The following is a 27,126-nucleotide window of genomic DNA, read 5'->3' as shown; positions in this document are numbered from 1 at the left end:
TTTTGACAGCGTCTGGCCACACTGATGAGGGCGCCCTCCGGTCGCCATATTCTTTTCGCTGTGCATGGTGGGCAGGCAGGTGAGTTCCCAGTGTTCAATTTTTTCCCAAGATTCTTCGAGTGTCTTCGGATGCTGTTTCATTGGTGTCGACCGCGCAGCGTGTTCGAGCCGACAAGTGTGGTCAATTTTAGGCAAAAAATAACCCATAGCGGCTGTTTTTATGATCGCAAATGCTCAAAATGTGCTGCGAGGTCGCCATTTGCCGAAACGAGATGCCGTCACGTCGTTCTTTAAATGGTAAACTATGCCCGACACGTTGCTAGCCTTGCTTGTTTTGCAACACTCGCATTGAGGTGCACCATTACGTTAAGGGAGGCACTGCGTAGTTCCAAAACGGCTATATTATATTCGACATCGTAGTTTGGAAGCACTCAGTGAATGTCAGACGCGTACCTTTGACAGATGTGCCTCGCCACAGGTTATGCAGCCTTCACGGCCGGCCCATCCTGCTCTTGCCAGCCGCGTATTGCGAATTACGCACGTGTTCTCTGATTTAGCGAACACCTTATTAGTTCGTGTCGACGACGTAGGTAGTGCTGCTACGTGCGATACATTGGGATAACAAAAATAGTCTTTTGGACGATCTTGAAATGTGAATCCTTTATCCTGTGAGAAGGCTGTTTTCCATTGTTGTAGCGCAGGCGCAAAACACTGGCGCATGTGCACCGCTCACTGCAGTGCATATCATTACGTTCAATGCCCACAATACACAAACTTTCAGCTGCATGTTTTGCAACCGTGCTGACCAGAAAAGCCATGCGCTTTGTTTCTGCCGGTGCCTGTTTGGTTTAGTAGGCAACTCGGGAATTTAATAAATATATTGAAAGGACACTTTGTGTGTATCTTTACTTACGCCAGTACGTCATGCAGGTCTAGCAGCTTCGAATGGATGACCAAGAGAGCAATGAAGGAGCCAGTAATGTTCAGGAAGTCGTCAGCCTCCTGCTTACTCCAAACGTGACCTTGGTAGGCAAGACATTTTCTGAAAGCGTATTTATTTACTTTTGTTGTTTGTTGTTTTTGGCTCAAGGTGGTGAGTATGCCTTAATTCTAAATCTTTTACGATTGGTTATCAAGCATCCATTGCTAAACTGTTGATGCTCCCACAAGTCTTTGCGGCACACTTTTGAGTAACCTTTTCTCTTCGATAGATGTTTTCTTAAACTTCAAGCTGCAGCCAAAAAAATATTTTCTGCTGCCAAGCTTTCGTTTCATACTCTTTATTATTAAACATTGGCTGCTGTCATATTCAGTGCTTAGTTTGCAGACTGTAAAAAGTCGAGTTCACCACAAGCTTTCTTTCTATAATTGATTGAGGTGAGCACAATATGCTGTAGATGCCTTGCTTGCCTCACTTTTTCATAAAGTGTGCTCTTTGAAGCACTTATCTGGCAATATCTGTGGACAGCTCTGAATTCACTGAATTCTAGCCAAGTTAGAACCCCAAGGTTTCCACATACTGTAGTTTATGAGTAGTGTTTAATGGCGCAAGGGCCATGTATGACCAAAGAGTGCCATATACACACTGCAGTTGAGAGCCAGTATGTATGACCGCTACATCACAGAGAAAATCTGCACTCTCTGGAGCAAACATTTAGTGACCACGGCATCAGCTAATATTGAATATTTCTTCAAGCACAGCCATCCACTGTGGAGTTGGGGCAGCATATTGCATTGGGGTCTGCATGCTTTGGCTGTGAATAAAAAATAAAATTTTGTGCCATTTCGCTCTCCATACTTTTCCTTGTAGCTGTACACTGCAAGTGTACATTAAACTACTTGTAAAGCAGTTTCACTGATATCTAATGCATTTGAATGAAATTGTTGTAAAAAATCGGATAGCTCTGGCGAAAATTTCTTGCTGGTGTGTAATAGTTTTCATGTTTGTCAGATTACACGACTGTATAGCAGCATTGTTTGTTTCTGAACTTGGATGGACTGATGTAATTGGTTGTTAGCTGGCTGATTTAGTGTGCTACAGTACAACTGTACATGTCCCACCTGTGTAGTGCTGGGCTGCATTTTATAGTGTTGATATCAGATGAGCATTCTTTGACAATAACCCAGGAACCATATTATAAACAGGTTATCTAACAGGTGTGCTAGGGGTGTGCAAATAATTGGACATTAAATAATTTGTCTTGGTGTTTAATTCGAGCATTCATTGTACAGTATAGTCAAATATTGATTTCTCTTCTAATATAAAGCATATATAGAGATTTTAACACTTATAGGAGGCTCGAGGAAGAGCGATCGATGGGTGAGGGGAGTGTTCCAAGGGATTTCGCTGCAGGAGAGCCACAGCTGCTGCGCAGAAAAAATGAGTTTCCAGGCAAATGCAAGTGACAGATAACTTCTGCTTAAAAAATTCCAGGCATTCAAGGATTGGCTAAGCTTTTTATTTTTTAATTGGCCAATCTTGCAAGGTCTCTATCGGCTTGAAACAGTGTGGTACCGTAGTATCACTCTTGTCTCCTTCAATGGACATGACATTCTTTATGTGTCTGCTGGCGTGCTCCTCCCTCGTTTCATTTCTACCATTGCCATGGTTCACTGGGTAACTGAAAGCAATTCTATCTCTCCTCAGTTAACGACTCTATGTGCATGTATCAAATAAGTTAAATAAGGTTATTAAGGCAGCAATGCAGGAAAGACTAAAAGGACCAATTAGCCTATCCACACGTGCTAATTAAGTATTCTTCTTTTACAATCATATGGACTTTATGAAAACTTCATATTTCACTTTCTTTGGGGGGGGGACAAAATATTTTGTATTTGATTCAGTAGTCAAAGGTCGTTTTTCTCTAATATTTTTATTCACTTCAATATGGAAATTTTTCTATTCAACATCCCTAAATTTGATCTCTTGTAGACATGATTTGCCAAGTCATGCTCAAAGAATGAAGGGCTCAGTTTTTAATACCATATCAGATTAGACCAATAGTCACGGCTGACAAGGGATGTATAGACGAGATAATGTGTCATGCGCTATGAGAGGGAACTTGTTGTAGTGTAATAATTTCGTATAAAAAAAAGCAAGACAAGAAAAGGGATGGCGCTACATTTCACTACTTGCATCAATCAAACTTGCAACCTCTGCGTCACATGCAGTGCTCTTATCACTCGACCTACGTTATACGTACGTGCATGCACACGGACACGCACACGCGCATTAACAGGAAAGCAAGCAGATGAAAGAGTACTGGTTGCTCACAATGGGACAACCTGCTTAGGGACTGTCTGATGTAGACACTTGTACAGTGTTATGAAATTGTTTGAAATTAATTGGCCACCGTGCAGTTTGACGTACAGCTACGATGTCAATCACAGGGTTTTTGTTTCTCAGGACGAAGATGTCGCGGTGGCAGCAGCAGAGATAGAAGAAGAAACGTCTAACCAAGACCTGTGTGATCCTGGAGGGGCTGAGGTTGCCTCGGCCGTGGCTACTCTTGGTCTCTCACAGGTCAGTAGTGCTTTTTTTTTTTTTTTTTTTTTTTTTTTTTTTTTTTTTCGCAGTGTTTGTCAGAAAAGTTCGCTTTGTCTACAAGACACGAGAAAACCGTCCTCTTCTAACTGTCCTACAGGAAATACCATATTTGCACAATTATAACGCACACTTCTTTTTAATAAAAGGTGTTTTCAAATTTGCATGTGCATTACAATTGCAACTAATTCTATCAAAATCAAAAATGAAACTGATTCTTACTAAAAAAAAAAAAAAAAACACTCTATGCAAGGTAGTTAGCCACACGGCCATTAAACGGGTCGTTTGAAGAAAGCGACGCTTGGAGACGTAGCGAGGTAAGTTAATGGTGCATGGAATGCCCACCCGCAGACTGTGGTTATGCAAGTCTTCAAGAAGCGTGGCATCTCTAATACATTAAATGGAACTGAAGATTACTTTCTGCTGCCAGTAGACAACGAAAAGTAGGTGTCGTCTGTCTATGATAGTGACTAGCTAGCTGCTAAGATTCAGCTGTATACATGGCTGTGTGCCTTTGTATGTTCCATAAAATCATTTCTGCATGCTAGCATCAACTCATGTTTCGTTACTTGATGTGTGCAGTAGAATCGGCTGCAAGATTTCTATATTTGGATGGTAATGTAACTACGTGTTACAATGGGTGGCACGGCAGAATCATGCAAATGTGGTATTTCTAACCACACAAGTTATGTGAGTCGAAATGCATTTCTGTGGGACTTGGCAAATCTTGAAAATGGGTGGTTATCGAACAGTGCCACTAGGTGAATGTTTCACGGTATGATTAAAGGGCCCCTCGCCAGGTCTGGCCATTTTGAGCTGACTAAGCGCAGAGCATATAGTGCGCGCTAACGATCGTGTCTGCAAAGAATTACATCGCTACACGCCCCGGAAAGGTCTGAACTTTCAATCGAACGCCGTTTTCCCTTTACCCTTGCGGCGACCGCACTCCAAGCCGGGCGGTACCGTAGTCATGTCCCTGTGCATACGTAGTCGTGTCCGCAGTGTGACATTGCTTGTGATGACACGTGACTTCGATAATTATTCAAGGCAACATCTGTAATTTGTTTGATCTGTTGCTTGAATTGACGAATTGAAGTTTAGAGAAATAATAAAACACACAAACGGAATGTCTGCATGTTTCGCACCGAAGCAAGAGAGCTGTACTTCCGCTTCGTTTGCTTATTCCCACGGTCGTGTAGTCACGTGCACAGGTACCGAAACTATGCCATTTTCTACCATGTTCCAGTGCATGATTATGCTCTGCGATCCATTTGTTCTGCCTCGGTATTCATGTAGCACTGAATTATACCGCTAGTCATGTGCCTTGTGCACAGCGTGCAAAATCGAGTGCTGCGCGAGACGAGACATCACAACAGCTCATGCGCAACGCCGTCAGCAGAAGCGCAGGGGAAACAAAAAAAAAGTGAGGAGAAAAAAGGAAATGAAGGCGGGGCCCGTGACGTGTGCATCACGTGATCCTCGAGGTCCGGTATGGGAGAATGCAGGGAAGGAATTCGCTTGCGGAGGCTAGGCAGTGCAAGTGGAGAGAGTGTCTCGCTATGCAGTGGAGCTTGCCTTCTGAAATTGGGTTCGCGGCACTGAAATATTTCTATCTTGGCTATTAATGAGCTGATTTGAAAAATTTTTGTGGCAGAATGCTACCTAGCAGACACGTAACAACTTCCAGCGTATAACCAAAATTTGCTATGGGGCCTGGTGAGGAGCCCTTTAATAGAGCACATACAAGCTTTCCAGTACTGTGCCATTGTTCAAGTAGAGGTTAAGGCAGTCTCTCGTGGAGCACTGCATTGGTCGTTTTTTCTTCTGGTACGTGCTCGGCCCAAGCTCAAAAGTATCATGAACTGGCCCACCCATGCATGGTCCGGTGGTTTAAAACCTGGCCTGGACCCGCAAGGGCCTGGAAAATGTGGACCCGTCCTGGCTCTCCGTCCTGAAATGCGATACTCAGACCGCAGGTTTGCTGGCCCTCGTTAGCATCACTGGTGGCCACTAGGCACACAGAGTTGGTGCATTTTTCTATCACATGAAAGAGAGAGCCTTCGTGATGCATCATGAGTGCATTACGAGTCACTCTCCCATCCTAAGCCCAAAGCTCTTAGGCCCGCATCAAAATTTCTAAAATCAGCCCTTGGGCCGTGCCAGGTCATGGCTTTTGAGAAAGCTCAAGCCTTGCAGTGTGCTCTTTTCTATTGTTTCCTTTAGCTATGTCTGCAAATCTGCTAATCAGCTCAATAATAGTCATGTCAGTCCTGGTGAATGTGCATGGTGAATGGTATTGTTTGCAATACCACCATCCACCTTGTTAAATTATTATCCCGGAATTTTCTGTTTTATCACTGTGTTCTGTGTATAACAGGAAAGCAGTTTGAAAAATTACCGGTTTGAAAGCAACTGCCAGAGTTGTGTCAGATAAACTTTCACATCAAAGCTGCCATTTTGATCCTGTTTCATGAATGAGGCCATATGTTAATGTTGCATGGGTGTCATATCTGTTCCCTTTTTAAGCATAAAAATTACCTTAAAATTTGAAGTTTTTGAAATTTCTCTTGTACGTGCCATAGGAAGTTGACCCATGTGGCCTTGGAGTCAAACTGGAAGATGGCTCGACGGCATTTCTCCAAGGCTTAGATCCCAAGCTTCTAGGTGGAACCACGCATGCCATTACCCTGGAGGATGGCTCCACAGCTTACATACAAGCTGGACCAAGGGGAGCCATAGGTTTGTTGGCCAATTACATCTTTGTCATTCTAAGGTGACAAGGAAGGAACTTACAAACATTACTAGCTGCACTTGACACAGATGATTGTTACGAGAAGAAAGAATAAACAACTGTTAACTTTTCATCATTGAACTTATCCTATCAGACCATAAACCTTCATCGCAGTCTTACGTGCTCCTGTTAATGACAGAATCCTCTTCAACCATTTAAGTCCCAAATTAATTCTGGGAAAACTACCGAAGTTTCCAGTTTCCAGATTTTTTTTATGTTGTCATAATTTTTGCTGTCATTCTGATTCTGAAAAGTATGACTTGCTTGGTTTCTGGTTAGAATTAACACAAAAATTTTTTTTAAAAAAAGAAGAAAGTTTCTCTTGAGGGCAGCTTTTCCTCAATGCCAACTGTAACTCGTCTTTGGCAGGGGGAGCAGCACAACATCGAGCTGAATGAGCGTGACTGGTCATTGGCAATATTGGTACAACCTCCCATGGCGAGTACAGCTTGGGATTGATTGGTGGTTAAATAACCCCTCACCTGTTTTGGACGTTGCTAACACGCAAGCACGGCGTGCATGGATCACACGGTGGCAGTCATTTCTACAAAGTATCAGGCGGCTGCACTGTGCAAAAACAGCTCAAATCTCAAACAAGCGCGCCCCCTGATCTTGCCCCAATTGCAGCCAGAGAGTCAATGTCACATGCACAGATGCCTCTACATAAGACAGAGTGTCAACTTCACCAATTATGGTATGTGTCCCCGGTAAATCACTCAGCGCACCCACTGGGAGTGTGCCCCGCAGCAAGACGAGTAAGAGAAAAAAAAAGTGAGTCAGAGCTTGTGACATAAACGTGACCAATTCCTTGGGTCCTGTGCATGAGAAGGCAAGGAAGGAACGTTGCTTGTGGACCATAGTCAAGGCAGAAGGAGAGAGTGTCTACGTTGGCGAGGAAGCTTTCCTCCTGGCAGCATGACAATACGGAATTTCAATTTCTCCCATCTCCTGTAGTTGTGAACACATTTTAAAAATTATTCCTTCCAGTAAGATGCTGCCTTAATGGTGCGCAGCAACCTACAGTGTGTAACCAAGGGATGTATTCTGGGACGATCACTTTCGACAATACTATCGCCTCAGCCATCAGGCGTGCACTGATTGGCTGGTTGAGCAAAACTGGATGAGCTAATTGGCTAGTTGAGCACTGTGTCAAGAGAAGGCGATAGTATAGCCGAAAGTGATTGTCCGAGAATATGTCCCCAAAATTTGCAATGTAGCCTGGTGAGGGGCCCTTTAACAGTTTCAACATGTTAGGAGACTGCCTGTAGCCTTTATGCAGTTTCTTTAGCTACTGGAAACACATACATATGCTATTGCTCTTAAAACTAAAGAACTGTAGTAAACAAACAACAGGGTTTTATTACAGCTTCTGGTGCAGTCTAGTTGCCTCTGAACTAGGGAAAATAAAAAGGACACTGCTACATGTGCAATGCAGTGACACCAAAGCCATGCAAGGCAGCGTGCTCTCAATTGAATCTTCATCCTTGATAATACTGTATTGATGGCCTTCTGAACATAATGAACACCAAGGAAGACAAGCTGTAAAGCTCACTTACCGCTGTAGTGACTCAGTTGCTCTAGCATCGCACTGCAGAGCACAAGGCCACTGATTCTACTTTGCTGCAGCAGCTGAATTTCGATGGGGGAGGAATGCAAACACTCATAGAAATCTGGGGTTTGAAGGGATCTGGTCTAGTCGGAAGAGGCACGACGAACAAAAGGTACACTTTTTTTAGTGGTAAATTACAAGACATCAAGGCTCTGATGTGGAAGCTGAAAATTTGTCTTGGTCGGTGTTCCCTTTTTTCCGTCAAAAACGCTCGTGTGCCATTCGTTTTAGGTGCGTGTTGAAGAACCCCAGATGGTCAGGTTTAACACGGAGTCCTCCACTATGCCATTCCTCATAACACATTGTGCAGTTTCAGAAGGTTAAATTCCACAATTTAATTTTGCAAAGCTCTTGAAAGGAGGTAAGGTGTAGAACTTGGTATTGAGCTCCTTAATTGTATGCACCGAATGAGACGGAGAGTCAGTGGTGCATTGCTTTTTCTTATTCAAAATCCTGCCTTGCAACAAGCACTCCTTTTTTTTTTTTCTCACGGTCCCTATTGTGAATAGCCACAATTTTTTATTCCGTCTTCTGCCTTTAGAGGGCCTCCAGGCAGTGACCTTAGAAGACGGCACAACTGCCTACATCTCCACGACGACAACTGCTGAGCAGTTGTTCGGCTCTGATGTGTCAGAGGCTACACTTGGGTTAGAAAGCATTGCTGCTCAGGTAGGTCCTGCTTTTACTCTTTTCTTTATTTGCATTTCCACATTCAATATACATTTCACAATAAATATAAATATATGTCAGTGGACTATTGCTGAACATATGCATGTAGCATTCTCATGTACTTATGTAACAATAATGAGTTAACATACTGTCTATGTTACGTGCTTATCAAAAAAAAAAAATGTAATTTGAGGTGATGGTTACAGGCATTGCAGTCATTTACCTCTTCATTTAGTGAGAGTTGAGTAAAATATTCCACAAGCAATTTCAGCTAAAATAATTGCACACATATGATGTGAAGCTATCTCTGCATTAGGTTTTAGGTTAGAATCTTATGATGACTTGACTTTTCCTCGAGGAAACTGGTTTCTCTTACAAGAGTGTTGGCTTTTGCAGGCTTCAGGTGATAACATTCAAGAAGAAGAGACTGGCGCAAGATCTACAAATGTGAGTTCAGTTCTTCCTAGCAAGCAGTATATCGGCTACAATAATGTGCCTTAGTTGAAATATTCCTGAAGTGTGAGTAGTGTTTCTTAATTGTTTATCAGCTTTTTTACAATGCAGTCTGCCAATGCAATGGCCGTACATTCAGCTTTTTTGTCGCAAGGTCATAGATAAGGTGTTAGCTGCGGAAGATGTTGATTTGTCTCACATGGTAACCTCATGTGCAGCTGTTAAGAGCTAATATGCTCACTTTACACTTTCTTTTAGAACACAGCTCATAGGCGCCCGCATTGTGTGTCGGTGAGCCTCCTCGTACTTCGGCGTAACCGAGTGAATGAGTACAGCAGTAGATTAAAGAAGAGCGCGCGAGGAGGAAAGCGGAGGAGGAGCGGAGGAGAAATGGCCTGTGCATTTGCTGGGTTGTCGGTGGCCATGGCATCCACAGCTGCGTGGGCGGTCTCATCTGTGCTTAGGGGGGAGGGGGGGTGGCGTGTGGTAGGAAGGGCTATGCTCATCCATAGCATCAGCTGTTTAGGTCAGTTCGCGGTACCAGCGAGCGGGGCGGGAATCACTGATCTTTCAAGGGGCAATGGCGAGCGGCTACGAGTAAGGCTTGATGTGGCTCTCCCTTGAGTGTTGTCGCCACGGACACTGGTGGTACAATTTCCCCACGATGAAGGGACGCTCTCGTTGTTGGTGGAATGAAAGTGGGAGACGAAAAGCGTAGTGCTGCGCAAGACAGGCTGTGCGACGACGATGGCTGTGATATGGCGCCAGAGTAGCACACATCGTCTGTATGGAAACGAAGCGTGCTACTCACAGCATTCTCTTCCTAATATAAACCATGGGCCTATATACAGCAAAAGCTTGTTAATTAACAACTCGTTAATTCGAAATTTCGCATAGTTCAAAGTAGCCGCCGCGGTCCGTCCAGCAATGTATTCAAACCAATATGTAACACATCCCGCTAATTCACACTGAAATCCCCACCGTCGTCGATAATTCAAACTCCATGCCATCGTGGATGGGGAGAGTGCTAGTGCGCGTGAGCATGTCGGCAACGCTGGTGGGCCGTGCGACTTTGTTTTTTTCCATTTGCTTCCCTTTGTTTGGGCCTGACTGGAGAAAGACACGTTTGCGCCTGGCCAGACATGGCCAACGCCTCTGTTGCAGGTCGCTTCTCCCATGAGGTTCCGTTTAAAGCTTCAGGGCAATAAAATTGTCGCCATGCACCGTATGCTATATGTGTGAATGAAAGCGTGCGAGGGTGAGCTGGCGTACCTGGCTCAATCTCGCGTGCGCGAGCGAGCGAGGAAGGCAAGGCAGATGTGCGCCCTGTCCTGTCGCACGTGAGGCACGGGGGTGAGGCAGAAGGTGGGAGCGACGGGGGCGGGGACGTTCTCTTCAGCGGCTGCTGCTTACGGCGCGACCATGCAGGGGCCGTATCTTTGATGCCGCCAAAGTGCACGCCCGCGTGGGCCTCTTCTTCAAAGCGATCTGCCATATTTGCAGAGTGCACATAGTGCTGGTAGCTTCGTATGCTGTGTGCTTTCCACGTTTCGTTCGCGTAAGAGCTATACGAAGGTCAATTCGCGCTGCTACTGCCGCGATTCCTCACTCCAGCGTCTTTCAGCGAGTTTCCGCGCTCATTGAGTGAGATGTGTTCATGTTTACCTGTGCATCCGTGACACTGTACTTGTTAATTTAGTTAGTAATAGAATGTTTGCAAGTTTATACCCCGACGAAACTACTATCCTTACTTCGTACAGCTATCTACTAATTTGCTATCCCAATTGATGCTTCGCTTTTCGGATGAAACTGCGAAAAAGAAATTTTTCTCCACGCCAGTCGGCACGTTGGACCACGTTGACCGTGTCTGGTTACGTTGGCTGCACCAGTGCTTTGAAGTATAGACGTTGTTCACGCCACCATGACGTAGCGTATGTGCACATGTGCTCAAGCCACATCGGACTATATAGGCGCCTTAACCAAGCAATCTTTTTCTCTGACTTTCATTAGTTCGAATTTCTGTTGCATCCCTGCGAAATTCAAGTTAACGAGCTTTTACTGTAATCATAATACAAAATATTGACACACGAAATGAAAACATGTGTAGAGCTACATGCAAATTTCGCATTAGGGCGTATCGTAATTGTTGGCAAATTTTTTTCTTTTTTTCAATCGGCATCATTTCATTGATTATTAAATGTGCAGTGTTTAAAAGCGTACTTAACAATAAAAAAAATTCTATCGTGGTGCATCTTTTAATCGTGTATTATACACGTCTGCATTCTCTTTTCTCCTTCGCAGATTGTTCACATTTCAAATGGGGGCTCCAGCAGTGGGACGCCAGGTGAAAAAGCATTTATGTGTGCTTTTGAAGGCTGTGGCAAAATGTACACTACACCCCACCACCTCAAGGTATGCATTTAGCTGTGTTTCTTAAAGGGACTCTGAAACAACGATGGCTGTGTTAAAATTCAGTGAATCACTAATGAAGTACCTCGTAAATTTAATGTAAGTGTGAAGCTCAAGTACCTTGCTTAAAACCATGAAATTTTTTAATCAGTCTTCTACATTGTACCTATTAATAAAGGAAGCAATTGAAGAAAAATTCGCTCTGGTCCGGAACTCAAACCCGGGACCGCCGCTTTTCCGGGGCAGCTGCTCTACCATCTGGGCTAACCAGGCGGCTAGAAAGCGTCAAACTCTTGCCTTTGCTTCGAGTTGTTCATAAGTTCCGACGTCACCCTGCCATCTGCTAACCACGTGGTTAGCTCAGATGGTAGAGTGACTGCACTGGAAAGGCGGTGGCCTCAGGTTTGTGTCCCAGGCCAGGACAAATTTTTCTACAACTGCGACGATTTTTTTTCGAGGAACCCGTATGGGTTTTCTTTGTAGCAATTGCTATGATTGGGTGAATGTCTCGTTTTTCCTTTATAATTACTTCTCTCCACCGTGCGGGTTTCCCCAGAACTATTATGTCAAACTCTTGCCTTCACTTCGAGTTCTTGATAAGTTCAATTTCGCCCTGCCATCTGCTAGCTGCCTGTTTAGCTCAGATGGTAGAGTGGCTGCCCTGGAAAGGCGGTGGTCTCAGGTTCGAGTTGCGGACGAGGACAAATTTTTCTACAACTGCGAGGCTTTTCTTTCAAGGGACATTGTATGGATTTCCTTTGTAGCAATTGCTACGATTGGGTGGATGTCTCATTTTTCCCTTTATTAATTACTTCTCTCCACCTTGTGGGTTTCCGTAGAACTATTACGTCATTTGCCTATTCATGAGTCATGGCAATGCAAGCATTGGTTGTGTTGTAATACTATGATGATCACGGCTGTGGACTTCTTAAGGTTTAGGCAAGTTTCTCATGGCAAAACGAGCACAGTGCGGAAGGCAGAAACACAGAAAGAAATACAGTCAAACCCGGATATATTGAACCCACATATAACAAACTATTGTGTATAACAAACAGCAGTAAAATCTGCATGAAAATTTTTTTATAGAACTTTTATTTTATATATTGAATTACCTATATATTGTAATTTTTCGTGACCTCCTTCAGGTTCAATATTATCCAGGTTCGACTGTACACACATGAACCTTTTCCTTTTGTGCCCACGAACCAGCGATGGTCCTTAATTCGATATCCGAGATTGGATCAGATGCCAGAGCAAGGCCTCCTGGGTCTACCACAGCATGTATCAAAAACACGTATATGGTCTCTGTATCACCAATAAACATTGTTGACTGACTCATAAACATTGTTGTAATTCAGCAGCGTGGGAAAGATTGAGGAAGCAGTAAAAATGGCCGCAGCATGAAATCAGTGAGAAGAAAACTTGGCATAGGACAAGGCAAGATGTATGCTGTGAAAGGTAAACAGGATAATTTTATCGGCAATTTTGATGATACAGTGAAAGCATCAGAAGCATTCTATACTGACCTTTTGTACAGTACCTAGAGCAGCTATGCTACCTTCATTGGAAGTGACGATGAACAGGATGCAAAGGCTCCTTATATAACTAGAGATGAAGTTAGAAGCGCATTGGAAGGCATGTCCCGAGAAAAAGCAGCAGGAGAACATTGATTAACAGCCGATTTAATCAGAGATGGAGGAGATATGCTTGAAATGTTTGGGGCCCTTTATAAGCAATGCCTCACGGCTTCAAGTGTACCATAGAGCCGGAAGAATGCCAACATTGTAGTAATCCATAAGAAGGGAGACATTAAAGAAGTTAATTATAGGCCCATTAGCTTGCTCTCAGTATTGTATAAAATATTCACCAAGATAATTTTCAGTAGAATGAGGGCCACATTTGACTACAATCGACCAATAAAACAGGTTGGCTTCAGGAAGGGATATTCTACAATGGATAAATTCATGTCATCAATCAGATATTTGAGAAATCTACCGAGTGCAATCAGCCTCTCTATATAGACATTAGCAGTGTGTTCAAAGGGGCTGGTTGGTTCATCACAGGAATAAAGCAGAAACAGCGCGACGCAGGACGAGCGAGTAAAGAGCATAGTGAACAGTGCGCCCAGGAAATCTTTGAGGCCTTTTGCATATTCTCAAGTGGTGACCCACGCTTCAGTTCCATGTACCTCACGCTATCAACAAAATAACTGGATTACGTCCGTGGCTAACGCTTACCCATTTTCTTTTTCTTTCTTTTATGTCGCCTTCAATGATGTCCTTATATGGTGCTTCTGCAAATAAAGCATTTGGTTGCTAGTCAGCGCTCTATCCTGTGCTCTTTACTCGATCGTCCTGTGTCATGCTGTTTCCGTTTTACTCAGTATGGCTTTTATATATCATGAAAAGGCATTTGGTTCAGTAGAGATACCAGCAGTCATGGAGGCATTGTGTAATCAAGGAGTGCGAAAGGCATGAGTGAGCACTTTGGGAAATGTCTACAAAGATTCTGCAGTTCCCTTGGGTCTCCACAAAAAAAGCAGAAAGTTATCTATCAAGAACGGGGTCAGGCAAGGAGACACAATCTCCAATGCTATTCGCTGCTTGCTTTTCACTGCACTCTTACTGTGCTCATCTTACAATGAATTACCCTTATCAGGTTTCTCATAGATATTAAATGGAGTGGTCTGTTTGCAAACCAGCCCAGATTATCTTGTGATTGTTGGGCTGTGTGGGCTTTGCTGCCATAGCCTGTTGTTCCTGGTGGAACAGGTGCATGGGCGCATACACTCCGGTGATCGACCCTTCAAGTGCCTGGTGGTCGGCTGCAACAAGAGCTTCGTTACTGGCTATGGCCTCAAGAGCCACACACGCGTCCACACAGGCGAGACGCCCTACCGGTGCACACATGACGGCTGCACCAAGACTTTCAAGACTTCTGGAGACCTGCAAAAGCATGTTCGCACGCATACAGGTGTGTCTGTGTGGCCGTCTTGCAACATACGCTGTCTCTGTAACCTATGGATCATAATTAACCAGCTCTAAGTGCAAACATGGCATAAGATTAGTGCTGGACTATGACTGATCTTTAAATGTTGTGAAACCTCTTCTGTGCCGCTCATGGACGCACTGCACCATTGGACAGGAAAGAAAGGAACTATATTTTCGATTCCTAATCAATCCGCATTTTTCTCGGTTTGTGGTAATTTTTGAACGCGCTTTGAAGTTTTGCAATCATCAAAGTAGAAAGCAAAAATAGCTGCCTTCGGAAGCACCGCACACACTTTGAAAGATTGCAGATCTCATTATTCTGCTGCTCTGCGGCTGATTTTATCAATAGATTGAGCAGCAGTGAGTCGAGATGTTGCCTTTTCGTCACTCTTTTACTCTGAGGGCGACGACGACACATACCAGCCTGGAAAATCGGTGGCCGCAGCCCAGCTAGTTTCGCTTTTTGCTTTGGCCCGTTGTCGTTTGTAGTGCTTGATAGAACTTATAGAAACTACAAGAAATGCTTTGACAGGAAATTTGAGCAGAAATCAAGTGTTTACTGCAAAACATGCAACATTCCACAATGTTCTACATTGAGGAACTGCTTCGCTGCATGGCACGCCCAACTGTAGCGCTTCCAGTAAAATTTTTGTAGTGGTAGACCTGTAGACCTGTTATGAGACAACAGTACATCTTGTATATCTCATAATTCTTGTTACACTTTTTTCTTAGTAGATACAAGCATGCCTTTACAACCTTTGTTCAATTTCATCCCACAATCTTGATTATGGCAATTATAATTATATCTTTTTTACGACGTAGACGTTGTTAATAAAACTTATGCATGAAAAGTGCAGCAGTTCCTTCGGAAAAAGAAACCTGGTGTAACCTACAAAAACACCTATTTTTCCCACAGTAGGGAGAGAGTTAACGCCTAATCCCATGTTGTACTCGTCATAGCAGGTTGCACCAATATCGCAAATGACAAGTAACACTCGTTCAGACCAATGTTGTGCTGCTTTCATCACCAAAGACGAGTAACAGTTGATAGTTTGCTTTAATTTCAATTTTCTACACTAGAGGGCAGTAGAAGTCCAGAAAAAAACACATTTAGCACACTTACCATGTGTTTAGCCCAGCAACGGAGATTTAAAAATGGCGGCACACATGAGGAATGCATGTGTCAGTGATGTCTCTAGAAAAAGAGCCGCTGCTTGGAGTAGTTCTGTCAGCAGCATTGCTGAAGACCTCAAATTTGTCTCTGAGAGCGACTAAAGTTGTACGAGTATCAGACAGTGTTAGGTGATGACGAGGACACATTGGGTAGTGCGCGTGAGTCACAGTGCGTGTTAATTTTCACATTGATTCAAACCAGAAACCAATCAAGTAATGTATTTTCAGAATCAGAATGACAAAAAAAAAATTAGGACTATTTAAGAAGATTTGGCAAGTCTTTTTCGGAATCAATTTGGATGTTAAAAGTGTTAAAAAGCAACTGCAAAAGTAGTATTGCTGATAAAGCTTTCCCTCAGGCTGAATTCTGGGGACATACCATATAGACTCATGTAAGGGCCGTACCCCCTACTTGGCAGCCTGAATTCGCAACGGAGAAGCAATCGCTTTCGGTGCCAAGATGCCGCTCGCGCATCGGTGAATTTTCGTGCGCTGCGCACTTTCCCGGGCCGCTACTAGATGGAGAGAGCTCCGCATTGACCTTTGATGTAGGGACACATCTGGGATGTGCACAAGTCACTGGCTGCGCTGGCACCATTTTGGCCAGTATGTTCGGTCCCGTGTAAGGACTGTACCTCGTCCAAATTGTGAAAAGGAAAGTGCGGACCTTACACAAGTCTACTATACGGTGTTTTTCTTTATTCCTTTCATTTACCACTCTTGCCCTTCATTAATTGGCTCACATGAACCCATGCCTCTGCTATCAGAACTGATAGTGAGAAAAGGAATTGGTACAAAATAGTCTGTGTTTGTTACTGAGGTAATATGCTCTGCTTTAGACGTAAGAGCTCATAATTTATCCTGTGTTCATGTTCACCTTCACGTAAGTCAGGTGGCTTGTTCTCAAAAGTGGTGCAGTCTGTAACTGCAGTCGAACCCAAATATAATGAAGCCATATAAAGTGAATTATTCTCTATATCAAACGTCTGAAACCTACTGACTGATACTCATGTAAAACACTAATTCCCTCATAATGAACCAGACATGTTATATATAAAACTCTGGGTTTCCACTGCCAACACTATCAAACTCTTGAATGTTAAGATCTGGCTTGCCTGATGCTTCAGAAAGCACAGTGAATGTCCTGCACTGGTGCTGCTCCAACAGTGAAGTCGGCTGGAACAGGTCTACACTATCTTATGCATTGAGAACGCCATTCTTAGTGATGCTGAGAAACAGGTGAATGCACAGACTAGCATCATTGCTTACTACGTGTTGTTTAAGGTCTAAGAAGATATGTTCCTTTCTTCCTCCTTTACTCTACTCGAGATTCTACATATAACGAATGCATCACAAAATTCGTTTATGTGTGTTATAGACATGTTTGGGTATATTAACTTACCTGATAAATTGAGCAGCTTATAGGTAATAAGTGTAGTCGTTATAAACCAGTTAGACTGTAAACGAATGCAGTCACAGTTGTTTTTTAGTTTGTTTTGCATTGTTGGGCTGCAGACATTCACTGCATATCTTGAACGTTGCGGCATTGTTTACCTGTGCAGGGGAACGGCCTTTCAAGTGCCCTTTTGAGGATTGCAATCGTGCCTTCACCACCTCAAACATCCGAAAGGTGCACATGCGCACGCACACTGGCGAGCGACCTTACGTCTGCAAAGAGGAGAACTGCGGCCGTTCCTTTGCCAGTGCCACTAACTACAAGAATCACATACGCATTCACACAGGTTTGTATTGTGGGAGGGCTGCCCTGTTCCTGGATCTTTATTCTTGTTCACCTGTAGCAAGCTCAAAGTGATTTACAGCGATTTAGAAAGATTGTCACAACAAAATCACCCATCAAGCTTGGTGAGCAGGCCCAGTGGTATCACGTGCAGTCACCACATGTACCGTGTGTTTCAGCGTTGACCTTCTCTAATTAGTCAGAATAGGGGATTTGAGACAAAAGGATCAGTTTTGCTGAACGAGTTTCACAGCAGTAGTGGACATAACTACAGGCTTTAGGGGACAAGGTGTAATGGCATAGTCGAAATCGTAAAGTACTCGACCCATAAGGTTTTGCTAGAAAGTCTATACCTTGCACGAATTCTAAGATTCTAAGAGAATCCTTGCCTCCTTGGAGCAGTCTTATAACATTTGATTTCCTATTACTCAACCAGTTTTAATTTTTGTGTTGGGGACACTTTCAGGGCTACTAGCAATCCATACCTGCCAAGTCTCCTGAATTTGTCGGAAAGTTTACAAATTTGGGCTCGTTCGATGATTTTATGAATGTTGCATCAATTTTTACAAAAATATGCTTTGTTCATAAAAATGTTAGGTGTGGAAAGATAAGGCGACCTAGATTGAAGAAAAAGATGCATACAAGAAAAAAGTTGCAGTAGTACGCTGTGCCACCCTTTTGTGGCAATGCAAGGCACTAAATAGAGGGCTACTGCTTCAGGCATGTTTATTGGGACATCTTCCTGAAGCAGGCTAAATCAGCAAATGCAAAGGCACTGAAAAAGTCACAGTGATCTAAGAACACTGCATTGCCTCTAAGTGTCTGCTTTGCCTAGGTTGCTGGTTATTATGTGCTGCGTCTAATGTAAATAATCATAAATAAAGCTCAGTTGTTTACGAAATTCAATGCTCATGCGTTGGAAGCTATGTAAATGTTCATTAACAACTATCAGTGGGAATGAGAGTAGGGCATGTATTGCATCACAGGCAATTCCATTTCATAGTTGCTTAGGGACTGAGAGAACAGTTTTTTTGTCATAGTTTAATTTCTTCACCTTCTTAAGCTCTGGCGTGGCATTGAAGCAGACAATCATAACAGCATGTCATTTCAGATGTCATGCTGTTTTGATGCCACACCCACCTAAGTTACTGAGAAAATAAAGCAGCATACCAGCATGAGTGCATAGATATCACATTTCTTTTTTGTTATGTGCCAATTACTAGTACTTCCTTTATCACAGATGATGGCTGTTAATGACTTATACTCAGAGCTGCTAATTGTGTAGATTTTCAAAGCCACACTGAGTCACACATGAACTTGACTGTTGCAAGGGCTTTCATCAAAGGGGGCATCATTGTACATGCAAGTGGCAGAAAATGTACTGTTCTGACTAGCTGCACTGATCTAATTGATACGTGTGTCTCTGGCTCATGCTATGCGAGCCTCTGGTCTTCGACAATTCCCATTTTTGTCATTTGCTTCTCGCTGCGTATGCAGGCGAGAAGCCATACGTGTGCTTGGTGGCATCCTGCGGTAAGCGCTTCACCGAATACTCGTCCCTGTACAAGCACCACGTGGTGCACACACACAGCAAGCCGTACATGTGCAACCTGTGCGGCAAGAACTACCGGCAGACCTCCACTCTGGCCATGCACAAGCGGACAGCCCATGGCTTGCTCATGGACGACCCCCGCCTTGGTATGTCGGCACTTCTAGGAATACTTGTCAGCTTTTGCTACGTTGTTACCATCCCTCTGGGGCCACGTGCATGTGCATGTATGCACGTACATACACGTGCATGTATGCGAGTGTTTTTTAGTACTCTTACCACTGATGTGTAATGCGTTGTACTTCAAATAGCATTAGTGCTGCACACGTGTGTGGGTGTTTCCTCAGCTCTATGAGCTGATGTATTGTGCATTATATTGCAGATGGCATTAGGCATTCTGTTACATTAAAATCTTGTAAACTTGGATTTCACAGGGCCAGAATGAATGTGCCAAATAAAACCAGTAAGTAAGTGGTCTTACTGCATTAACGTGCCTTTATGTACTCTGCTAGTCTCATTTTTATTTTACACAAAATCGGCGTCGAAGCGGTGATTCTCATCTTCTCTTGACTGATAAGTGCTCACAGCGGCGAGGGCCTTTCAGCTTCCTTCAAAGTATGTCATCAGCATGAGATGCGCATCTTTGTTCAAGTTGACGTGATTTCCACTACTGCACATGCAGTCCGATTATTTTTTCTGTCTGTGAGCTGTCTAACAATTAATCTTTTGTCGCAATTTAGCCAATCAGTTTGAATTCAGTTTGATGTCAGTTTGACGCCAGTGTGAGGGTTGCATTAAAACTGCTTTTCATCCTCAGTGGTCTCTGCGGTGTTTCTAGCATCGCATGCTATTTACTAAGACAGAACGAAACTAGTGCTTTCCACAGCTGGTGCAGAAAAATTCGGGGTTGCTATTGTTGCCACCACGGATAGCAACCATGCAGTACTGCAGGCACACAGCCAATGGTGTGCTATGCATGATGATAAAAGCAAGAAAAAGGTGCAAAGGGTTCTTGTAATTACCAGGTGGTTTCAACTGATGACTAAGGTGATACAGACTCTGCCGCTTCCGTTGGACACTAGTGCTACCTGCCCTGCTTTTGCTCCTCTGCGTCGCACATTTACAGTTATTCTGTGTGCACTGGCGGTAATCTGAATTAACTATTGCACAGCCAAAAACGTTTGAATTAATGAGAGTTTAATGCCAGTAAATAATCTATATGCTTCCCAGGGCAAGAGGATGAGTCCCAATTATCATATTTTCCAAATTAACTAGATTTTACTGTACAGATAGGCTGGATGCTCAGGGTGCATTACATCTGATGGCCCTTAACCCTTTGAGGGTCGAATTATTTTGAAAAAAACTTTCCCAGGTGGTCAAATTACTTTATTGCGGATCTTGAATGTACAAGATGTATAAAGTTGGGAATAAATACTAAAAAATAATTAGGAACAGTATTTTGGTGTCGGCATCACTCAGAACTGCAAAATGTTCAATAGTATTTCTGAGCGTGGTACTCCTTGAAACATGGGTCTACGCACAGTGCCTTATCGCAGTCTGCACACCTAAAATGTGTCTGTTCTCTTGGAGCGAGGAGTTGTATTGGCGCACACATGACATCTCTGCGTGCGGCTGCCTTGGGCAGAGGTCTGATGCACCCTCTCACGTAAGCGCGTTGCTGCAGAGAGCGAGAATACCTCGTGAGCGGTGGTGATAAACAAGCTAAGACGTTGGTGACAAACAAGCTAAGAGCAGTGCCAATCAAGATAGAAATCAACTTCCGCCGTCCCTGCGAGAGCGTGCCGACAAAGAGAAAAATCGCGTTTCGCGCGCCTCCGTTGCGATCACGCGGTGGAACCGAAACCGCGAAAGCGCGTTGCCACTGAGAGCGAGAATACTTCGCGAATGGCGCTGATAAACATGCTAAGAGCAGCGCCAATCAAGATAGAAATCAACTTCCACCGCCCTGCAAGAGAGTGCCGACAAAGAAAATCACGTTTCGCACGCCTCCGTTGCGATCATGCGGCGAAACCGAGACCGCCAAAGGGGCGTTGCCGCAGTCTGAGCGATGCGCTGAAGCTAGCAATCAGTTCTGTTTATCTCCCCAAGAAGGTAGCACAAATTTCAAACGCTTCTGGTAAGCGCTAAGAGGTGGCAGCACCTCTCGGTGAGCACGCATCGTCATCATGGCGCGAAATTTCAAACGGAGGATCGGAACCGTACCCGTACAGCAAAGACCTTGCGAAACAGAAAACTGCCGCCGTACATGTATGGCAAAAACCTTCAAAGGGTTAAACGAGCCAAAACATCACAAGTTGAATGAGGCTAACGGCCTTGTGCTGCTGCTGAACTAAAAGCGAAAAGGAACAAGAACAGCAGTTAAAAGCAGGATTAAAACAAGGTGCTGCCAAAAACATTGTACTATGTATGGATGTGTCGTACTTCCAGGTGTTGTCACTCACGCCAGTGGTGCAGCGATTGTGTCGGCATTTGGTGTTCTCACTTTTCAGGCATCATATACAATATGATTTGCTGCTGTGTCACGGTGTATTGAAATTCGCAAAATGCTACAAAATTGCAGCTAGCGACACGAACCAGATGGGCAATACACAAATTAAATACACCCCAGGTGTGTATGTTAGTGTCCCTGCAACACTTTTTGAACATGGTAAATAAATTGTACTAGACGTGAGACAATGCTGCTGTGAGCACACAAGCCAAGTATTACTCACTTTCATGCAAGCAAGTAATGTATAAAGATTGCTTCATGCTTTACCGCAGCTTTGTCAGATCCTTGCCATTTGAACTCCACATGATGACTCAATGGCGCCCTCGTATGGCTATTTGCTGGATTTTATGGAAACACCACAATCAATTATTATATTATCAAAGGCCACAAAAGTGTCTGCAAAGCTGACAGTGTTCATATTGCATCACGCGTCTAAAGCTGACAATATTCCACTGCATCAACAGTCTTCTTATAAAAATTCTGTTATGTACTTCGGTATCCGGCATCCGTCATCTTCTCAAGTTGTACCGGCTCCTCCACAGTGCTAAAGCCTGTTTATATACATGGTGCTGTTTGGATGGAAGGGCTCTATGCAGTGCAAGACCACGCCACCAGTGAAGTTTCGCTGACCTCTACCATAGTGTGCATCTGCATGCTGCAGTTTGTCGGGAAGCATTGCTACTCCACATAGCATTGCACAGTGGTGCGTCAGGATATATGTCAAAGTCACGAGTCAAATATATACATATATGTCAATTATGTCACGAGTTCATTAAAATGTGTTGAAAAACCCCTTTAAAACATTTCTTCACGTTTGACGTAATAGTTCTGCGGAAACCTGCAAGGTGGAGAGAAGTAATTGAAGGGAAAATGAGACATCCACCCAACCATAGCAATTGCTACAAAAGAAACCCATACGGGTTCCTCAAAAGAAAAGCCTCACAGTTGGAAAAAAAAAAAATTCGTCCCTGTCCGGGACTTGAACCCGGGATCACCGCCTTTCTGGAGCAGCCGCTCTACCATCTGGGCTAACCAGGCGGCTAGCAGATGGCAGGGTGAAGTCGAATTTGTCAACTCGAAGTATAGGCAAGAGTTTGACGAAATAGTTCTGCGGGAACCTGCAAAGTGGAGAGAAGTGATTAATTTATGGGAAAATAAGACACCCACCCAATCGTAGCAGTTGCTACAAAGGAACCCATACGAATGTATTTCCGCATCGGTTTTTTGCTTTTACGATTCACAAGTGGAATCAGTTAGATGCGAGTGTCATCCATGTTCCCGCAAATAAGTTTTCCTCTTCCTTGCAAGATGTATGCTCTAGTTAAATTTTCAAGTGACATCTGTGCCTGTCTGCTTTCTTATTTTGATTGTGGCTTTTGTTTCAACACCCCTACAATAATGCCTTACTGGGGGATGTAGGTTTATAAATAAATAAATAAAATAAAATTTACTTCGGTGTCTCTCAAAGGACCTGCGCAAAGTAGTGTATCGTTGCCCCCTTATCACATGCAGAACTGGGTGTGGAGGAAGAGCTGGAAGCAGACCTGGATGAAGCAGAAACTATCCAAGACGTAGAGGTCATGCACGAGCCAAAGCCAGCTGGAAGACGCCGTAGGGCGGCGAACATGTCTAGCACGGCTGCCACTACGACAACCTTGGTGGTGCAGCAGGCGGGTGGTGCAGCTGGCGACACCCTGCGCCTCTCGTTCGACCCCCAGACATTACAGGCAAGTGTTTATCTGGGGTCACTGCTGGTGGCATACCTGGCAGTTCCGAATTTTTCATAAAGTTAACAAATTGCAACTCATTCTGTGATTCTACAAATGCTGAGTCAAGTTTTACGGAAAATAAATGCTGTTTGCAAAGAAGTTGTAAAGGTGATCAAAGGTGAGGCAGTGCAACAGCAAAAAGAAATGCATTCAATAAATAAAATGGTGGTACCTGTGCCATCCTCATGTGGCAGCACAAGACACCATGTCAGATAGTTATTTGCTTCAGACAAGCTCTGACAAGCTTCTGAAGCACGTAAAACCGGCTACCATGCAGTCAATAAGTCACTGTATTCTAAAAACATTGTTCTGTTTCTCAGTCATTGCTATTACAAATTTAATTCTGCTCGTGTGCCTGCGCCTAGAGGTAAAGAATAGCTAATAAGCTGCATATGATATTCCACATAAGGTGCATAATTGGGGCAGACTTTAGAAAATGTGTGGTATTCCTCCCAAGGAGCACCCGCCGCGGTGGCTTAGTGGCTGTGGTGTTGCGCTGCAAATCATGAGGATACGGGATCAAATCCTGGCCACCACAGCCGCATTTCAAGGCAAAATGCAAAAACGCCCATGTACCGTGCATTAGGGGCACGTTAAAGATACCCCAGTAGTCAGAATTGATCTGGAGCCTGTTTTTGGCTTGTTTCAGCTGTTTTCGGCTATTTCCTTGGGGGGGAGGGGGGGAGTAAAAGTTGCATGTTAGAACCGGGTAAACATGTAATCAGACATTGTGAGCAGCCGTTATTTTTTAAAAATAATTCTAGTGCAGGCCAAAAATAGGCATTTTCAACAGGAGATTTTACATGTGTTCAATACATTCCCCTAAGCTCTTCCAAGACAGGTGCTGCCAGTAAAGTGGTTGCTACTGGGGTCACCATACGAGTCATGCATGGGCATGTTGACTGGACAAGTTCAAATTATCTGCCTAAGGCCAATCTTAGGACCGAAATAATGAAAGTTTGGGCCCATAGGCGCAAACTTTCATTATGGGCATACATGCCAGCGGGGACCTTCAGTCAAGATTAAATTGACCAAAAAATTGAATTGAACAAAGTCAAGTTAACGTAAGTCTACTGTACCAAACCTACCATGGTCCCCTCCATCTTTATAAACCTTCTGAACATTTACCTTTTTCAATGACACAGATACATTAACATTTTAATTTATTTAAGAGGCATTAACCACAGCAAAGAGAGCAACCAAAAATACTTCTTAATGTTTTTAACAAGGATTAATTTATTCATGTGTTTTAATAAAAAGGATGTATTTGGTTTCTTGATAAAACTATCTGCTCAACTCCCCTCTTCTACAGTTTCAGTGACGCAAGACTAGCTGGAGTTGGGAGGCCATGTTCAGTGAAGTTTTCTTTGTGGCGACTGAAGGTTTAGGTCGCTGTCTGTCTTTCCATTTTGCCGTCGATCTTATGGCCAAACCTAATATTACACTCTGCATAATAACCTACCGTTTCTACCTTTCCAAATGGCTACCTTTTCAAACGAAAAGAGCTTGAGCGATGCTACAAGGTAAACAGAACAAGTATTTAATTTCAACAGTTCCGACCAGGGGACCAGTCTTTTTCAGGATTTACGAAAAAGTGTGCGTGTGTGTGTTACTCTTCAAAAAATGGCATTGAAAGAGTACGTCCACCAAGACTGACAATTCATTTCTGTTCCGGCAAGCATAATGTATATATAGTTGGACCCTCCACGACTCCCAGAATAAACCTCATGACCCATTTGGGAGTCATGACCCGCAGTTTGAGTGACACTGCTTTAAGGTGTTAATGCAGAAGTAGTTTGCATTCATGCCACTGATATACAATGTTTAGAAGCGAGCTTGCCAGAGGTGAGAGAGCCTTTTGCTAAAAAACTTTGAAATAGAATTGCTTTTAATGAAATAAACATACTTTTCTTTTGTCACCGTTCCTCTCTGCATTTCTTGTCATATCTTCAGATGTTGAAAAATATTAAGTATACTTGACTTGACGTTAGAGAAGCCCAATCAATTGAACAGTATTCATATTTGATTCAGCTAAAAAATTTCACTGTTCGAAAACTTCTATGTGAAAGCCATTTCGTACCTGTCTCCTGTGGGCAACACTCAGTACATTAACATGCGTACATTGTTCATCTTTTTCCGGTGACTGTTTCTCACTGGCCAACCACTGCTACAATGTTATCATTCAGCATTCAGAACTATATATCAGAACTTTCTCAAATATTTTCCCCGATTCCTTAGTGAAAGAATCTTGTCTAATCGGCAGGCACAAAGCGAATAGTGCTGTACATTCTTTAATGTACACAAGCCCCAGTGATTACACTGTAATGTACGATGAGCCATGTATAAATAGCCGACACACTTGGCCTGTAGATCGGACTTGTCAAGTGCGTTCTTTATTTTGGGAAATCCTCGGCGCACGCACGCACACACACACAGTCTGCCGCACCGCACGCGGCTTGCTCCGCCGATTACTTCACTCAGTCAGTTCGTTGTCGCGCACTCCCAGCATGCCACACACGCCTTCCATCTTCTCACTCCCCGCCACCCACTGTTGCCTACCGTCTCGTGCCTTCGACTCTACGCCACCTGGCGTCTGCTCGGTACCATCACAGACTTTAACAACCAATGACTGTGCTCGCCGCTATCATTGTACTTTCAGTGTTACTTGTATTTCTGGACACAAGTTCGCCCAATAAAGAGATGGATTCTTGTCTCACAGTTATAGTACTGTCTGGTTCAACATTACTGCAACTTGACAATATGAACCACTGTTACATAAAAGACTAGAAATAGACTGAAAGACTGAGATATGGTTTCACTCTTTTGTCCTCTCTCCAGGAGGAAGGCACACTAGTACAGACACCATCCGGCCAGCAAATCTTGCTCGTGGCTAACCCTGCTCAGCTGCTGGCACTGCAGCAGTTGGCACTTCAACAAGACCAAGCCTTGACTGCATCCGAAGAGCAACAGGACAGTGTCCTCGGAGGGGACGATGTCATCGCTACGGCCTCCATGTCCGACCACTGAGCATTGGCATGCCTTCATCTGTGTTCATCACCAATGTTCATTGTTTCCTTCCTTCTTTCTTATTTTTTTTTTCTTTGTACATATAATGAGGCATTACAGCATCCACTGGCACTAGTTACTAAATGTAAGGGATTTTGAGACAATGTCACAATTTTTCGTTGACCAATGTTTATAGCAGAAGTGGTGTAGTAATTGTTGTTTGTTATCTAAAGCTCATCAACTTTTTACAGAACTTTGGTGGAGATATTGCAAACATGGAATTCAAGGTGGTCGATATGAAAGCACATCCACTCGGTAGGAATTTGGAGATTATCACCAGTTTCATGATATCTATCCCTAAACTCATTGCAGAATGTATTGGCTTTCTACCTATAATTTGCCCTACAAAACCTTCCTTGGGATTGCTGAACAATGTGGAACATCGGTATGTTTCACCACTGGTCTAGCAACAGGTATGCCAAAACTGGTGATAGTCTCAGGATTGCTGCTAAGTGAACATGCGTGGATCACTGACCAGCCTGAATTCCATAGTTGTTGAATGTTCACTAATGTTTTTACTTTAAAGGTCTGTATATAAGTGATGCTTTGCTAATTAATGAATTGTTGTCTACTCAGTTTCTGGTGTAAGTCACCACTAGGAATTTTGGATCACAAGAATGATCATCTCACGTCAAATTTCCTTCTGTAATTAAAGAAAGTCACCTTATGAACTCGTCAAATGTAAATCAGTGTACAGGATAATAAAAATGCCTTTGAGCGCACAAACTAATGTATGACTGTGAAAGATAGATTGAATGAGTCACTTTTTGTTTTGTATAAAAATGCCGAGACATTGTTAATGCTGTGCATCAGAAGTTGTCTCAGAGTGTAGAAATAAAGGATATAGCTAATGTGTA

General features: G+C 43.5%; 1 protein-coding gene across 2 annotated transcripts; it reads left to right on the top strand.

Moving 5' to 3' along the window:
* Nucleotides 1-27,126, top strand: LOC126537115 (uncharacterized). Of its 2 annotated transcripts, none has more exons than XM_050184263.3 (12): nt 1-79; nt 931-1,026; nt 3,407-3,523; nt 6,127-6,283; nt 8,486-8,613; nt 9,010-9,060; nt 11,368-11,478; nt 14,247-14,448; nt 17,201-17,380; nt 18,874-19,074; nt 22,947-23,161; nt 26,042-27,126. In XM_050184263.3, the coding sequence occupies exons 2-12, from the start codon at nt 946-948 to the stop codon at nt 26,228-26,230; spliced, it is 1,632 nt and encodes a 543-aa protein (XP_050040220.2). In that variant the 5' UTR covers nt 1-79; nt 931-945; the 3' UTR covers nt 26,231-27,126. The 2 variants fall into 2 exon arrangements, with proteins under 2 accessions (XP_050040220.2, XP_050040219.2); XM_050184262.3 differs by lacking the exon at nt 1-79 and adding an exon at nt 111-297.

Source organism: Dermacentor andersoni, chromosome 4 (assembly GCF_023375885.2).
Source record: "Dermacentor andersoni chromosome 4, qqDerAnde1_hic_scaffold, whole genome shotgun sequence".
Taxonomy (NCBI): Eukaryota; Metazoa; Arthropoda; class Arachnida; order Ixodida; family Ixodidae; genus Dermacentor; species Dermacentor andersoni.
The sequence above is the reverse complement of the archived record's forward strand: the minus strand, read 5'-3'. Positions and strand labels throughout refer to the sequence as shown.